At 57.1% G+C, this 4,375-nt stretch overlaps 1 protein-coding gene across 1 annotated transcript in view; it reads left to right on the top strand.

Moving 5' to 3' along the window:
* LOC102038205 (V-type proton ATPase subunit B) overlaps nt 1-4,375 on the top strand; it is an 18,348-nt gene that overhangs the window by 9,722 nt on the left and 4,251 nt on the right. The window contains exons 5-8 of the mRNA XM_031065554.1: nt 343-482; nt 1,459-1,560; nt 1,660-1,757; nt 2,651-2,791. Coding sequence (XP_030921414.1) covers nt 343-482; nt 1,459-1,560; nt 1,660-1,757; nt 2,651-2,791 — 481 coding nt within the window. The remainder of the gene's footprint in view (nt 1-342; nt 483-1,458; nt 1,561-1,659; nt 1,758-2,650; nt 2,792-4,375) is intronic.

Genomic DNA, 4,375 nt, shown 5'->3' with positions numbered 1-4,375 from the left:
CATCCATCCATCCATCATCCATCCATCCATCCATCCATCCATCCATCCATCCATCCATCCATCCATCCATCCCCACCGGGGTGCTCCAAGAGGTTGTCCAGGCACTGGGATGGTTCCTGTCCCTCCACCCAGAGCTGCTCCCTGCTCATCTCCAGAACTTCCTTCCCAATTTTTGCCACCAACCAGGGCCATCCTCCCTCCTATCCCTGGCAGTGTCCCAGGCCAGGCTGGACAGCGCTTGGAGCACCCCGGCATAATGGGAATTGTCCCTGGGTGGGACCTGAGGGGTTCAAGGCCCCCTCCAACCCCACCATTCCATGATTCCTCCATTTCCCGCTCCAGGCCAGCCCATCAACCCCCACGGGCGGATCTATCCCGAGGAGATGATCCAGACCGGGATCTCTCCCATCGACGTCATGAACAGCATCGCCCGCGGACAGAAAATTCCCATCTTCTCCGCCGCCGGGCTGCCCCACAACGAGGTGGGATTGTGGGAGGAGGAGGATGGAGGGGTTGGGAAGGTCGGATCCCCGCTCCTGTGGTTGGGAAGCTGCTGTCAGTTCGTGCCTCAGTTTCCCTGTTGGCACGGCAATGCCTGTGCGCTGTGTGGGAGGATCAGGGCTGGTTTGGGGTCCCTAAATCTAGGGACTGGGGGGCTCCAGACCCTTCTCATGTCCCCATGAGTGTGGGATGGAGCAGGAGGGGCTGGGAATTCCAGAGGGGGAAGGAATGGGATGGGACAGGATGGGACGGGATGAGATGGGACAGGGTGGGATGGGATCCATGGGGTGGAATGGGATGGCATGGCATGGCATGGGATCCATGGGGTGGGATCCTTTGCATGGGATTGGGATGGCATGGCATGGGATGGGATCCATGGGATAGGAGAGGATTGGGATGGGATGGGATTCATGGAATGAGGTGGGATGGGATTGATGGGATGGGATGGGAGAGGATTGGGATGGGATGGGATCCATGGCATGGGATGCGATTGGGATGGGATCAGTTGGATGGGATGGGATGGGATGGGATGGGATGGGATGGGATTGGGATGGGATCAGTTGGATGGGATGGGATGGGAACCATGGCATGGGGTGGGATGGGATCCATGGCATGGGATGGGATTGGGATGGGATCAGTTGGATGGGATGGGATGGGATGGGATGGGATGGGATGGGATGGGATGGGATGGGATGGGATGGGATGGGATCCATGGGATGGGATCCATGGCATGGGATGGGACGTGATCCGTAGGGCAGGATATGATGGGAACCATCCCTGACCAGACAGGAGTGACCACAGGCAAGGCAGGACACAGCAAGAGGGGGACACCCTGCTGGTCCCTGGCCCATGGGGCCATGTCCCGGTCCCACAGGGGCCACGGCCACTCCAGGGTGTCCCTGCTGCCACCCCTGTCCCTGTCCCTGCTGCCACCCCTGTCCCTGTCCCCTCCCTCAGATTGCGGCGCAGATCTGCCGCCAGGCCGGGCTGGTGAAGAAATCCAAGGATGTGGTGGATTTCCACGAGGACAACTTCGCCATCGTCTTTGCGGCCATGGGGGTGAGTCATGTCATGCCAGGTGACCCCAGAAGCGCCCTGTCCTCGTGTCCCCGTGTCCCCATGTCCCCACCCGCTGACTGCGTGTCCTGCCCGCCGCAGGTGAACATGGAGACCGCGCGGTTCTTCAAGTCGGACTTTGAGCAGAACGGCTCCATGGAGAACGTGTGCCTCTTCCTCAACCTGGCCAACGACCCCACGTGAGGCGCAGCCCTGCCTCCTCCTCCTCTTCCTCTCCTTCTCCCTCCTCCTCCTTTCTCCTTTTGTCTCCTCATTCTTCCTTCTTCCTCCTCCTCCTCTTTTTTCTCCTTCTTTCTCCTCCTTTTTCTTCCTCCTCCTCCTCCTCTTCCCTCTCTCTTTTCCCTTCTCCTCTTCCATCTCTCTTTTTCCTTCTCCTTTTCCCTTCTCCTTCTCCCTTCCTCTCCTCCTTCTCCCTCCTCTCTTATTTTCTCCTTCCTTTTTCTTTTCCTTTCTCCTTCTTCTTTCTCCTTTTCCCTCTTTTCCTTCTCTCTCCTCCTCCTCCTTCCTTTCTTATTCTTTTCCTTCCTTCTTCTTTTCCTTTCTCCTTCTCCCACATTCTCCTTCTCCTTCTTTCCCTTCTTCTTTCTTTCCCTTCCTCCTCCTCCTTTTTCCTTTTTCTTTCTTTCTCTTTCTTTTCTCTGAATTTTCTTCCATTTTCCTTTCCTTTCTTCCTCCTTTTCCTCCTTCTTTCTTCTCTCTCCTTATTTCCTTCTCCATTTTCCTTCTCCATTTTCTTTCTCCTTCTCCTCCATTTTCTTTCTCCTCTCCTTCTCCTTCTCCTTCTCCTTCTCCTTCTCCTTCTCCTTCTCCTTCTCCATTTTCTTTCTCCTTCTCCTCCATTTTCTTTCTCCTCTCCTTCTCCTTCTCCTTCTCCTTCTCCTTCTCCTTCTCCTTCTCCTTCTCCTTCTCCTTCTCCTTCTCCTTCTCCTTCTCCTTCTTTCTCCTTCTCCTTCTCCTTCCTTCCTCCCTTCCTCCCTTCCTCCCTTCCCTCTCTCCCTCCCTTCCCTGGCACCCCAAACCTGCCCTGCGGGGGCTAATTAGCCTAATTGCGCTAATTGGGGGTGTCCCACAGGATCGAGAGGATCATCACGCCGCGGCTGGCCCTGACCACAGCCGAGTTCCTGGCGTACCAGTGCGAGAAGCACGTGCTGGTCATCCTGACCGACATGAGCTCCTACGCCGAGGCTCTCCGAGAGGTCAGCGCGGGGTGGCCGTGGGGTTTGGGGGCCCAGGGTGACAAGGACAGCTCAGCGTCCTTGGGGTGTTTGGGGTGCTCAGGGTGACAAGGACAGCCCAGGGTCCTTGGGGGGGTTTGGGGTGACAAGGACAGCCCAGGGTCCTTGGCCAGTTTGAGGTGCTCAGGGTGACAAGGACAGCTGGAGGTCCCAGGGTCCTTGTGGGGCCTGGGGGGACAAGGACAGCCCAGGGTCCCTGGAGGATTTGAGGTGACAAGGACAGCTGGGCATACCAGGGTCCTTGGGGTGCTCAGGGTGACAAGGACAGCCCAGTGTCCTTGGCGAGTTTGGGGTGCTCAGGGTGACCAGGACAGCTGGGGATCTCAGGGTCCCTGGGGGCTTTGGGGTGACAAGGACAGCTGGGGGTGACAGGGTCTTTGGGGATTTGGGGTGCTCAGGGTGACAAGGACAGCCCTGGGTCCTTGGGGTGTTTGGGGTGACAAGGACAACGCAGGGTCCTTGGGGTGTTTGGGGTGCTCACGGTGACAGGGACAGCCCAGGGTCCTTGGGGACCTTGCGGTGCTCAGGGTGACAAGGACAGCTGGGATTCCCATGGTTTTGGGGGCTTTGGGGGTTTTGAGGTGTTTGGGGTGTCTGGGGTGCTTGGGGCAGCAGCACACGTGGGGTTCCCAAGCTTCTTGGGGTGTCTGGGGTGCTCAGAATCCTCAACACACCTGGGGTTTCATGGGTTTTGAGTTTTTTGGGGTGTTCGGGGCGCCCAGCACACCTGGGGTTTTTGGGGTTGCCTGAGCTGTTCAGGACACTCGTGTCCCTTGTCTCTGCCGTAGTTTTTGGGGTGTTTGGGGTTTTTAGGGTGCCCGAGATGTTTGGGGTGTCGGGGGTGACAAGGACAGCTGGGGGTGACAGGGTCCTTGGGGAGTTTGGGGTGATGAGGGTGACAAGAACATCTGGGATTTCCATAGTTTTGGGGGGTTTTGAGGTGTTTGGGGTTTTTGGGGTGTCTAGAATGCTCAGAATTCCCAGCACACCTGGGGTTCCCAAGCTTCTGGAGTTTTTGGGGTGTTTGGGGCACCCAGCACACCTGGGCTGCTCAGGACACTCGTGTCCCTCATTCTTCCTGTGGTGTTTGGGGTATTTGGGGTATTTGGGATGCTCGGAATCCTCAGCACACCTGGGGTTTCATGGGTTTTGAGTTTTTTGGGGTGTTTGGGGCAGCCAGCACACCCGGGATTTTTGGGGTTGCCTGGACTGCTCAGGACACTCATGTCCCTCATGCCTCCCACGGTTTTTGGGGTGTTTGGGGTGTTTGGGGTGCTCAGGATTCTCAGCACACCTGGGATTTTCACAGGTTTTGAGTTATTTGGGGTGTTTGGGGCGCTCAGCACACCTGGGGTTTTTGGGGTTGCCTGAGCTGCTGGAACACTCGTGTCCCTTGTGCTTCCCATGGTTTTTGGGGTGTTTGGGGTGTCTAGAGCGCTCAGGATTCCCAGCACACCTGGGGTTCCCAAGCTTCTTGAGTTTTTCGAGATATTTGGGGCACCCAGGCTACCTAGGCTGCTCAGGACACTCGTGTCCCCTTTGCCTCCCGTGGTTTTTGGGGT

This window comes from Geospiza fortis, unplaced genomic scaffold, assembly GCF_000277835.1.
Source record: "Geospiza fortis unplaced genomic scaffold, GeoFor_1.0 scaffold611, whole genome shotgun sequence".
Taxonomy (NCBI): domain Eukaryota; kingdom Metazoa; phylum Chordata; class Aves; order Passeriformes; family Thraupidae; genus Geospiza; species Geospiza fortis.
The sequence above is the reverse complement of the archived record's forward strand: the minus strand, read 5'-3'. Positions and strand labels throughout refer to the sequence as shown.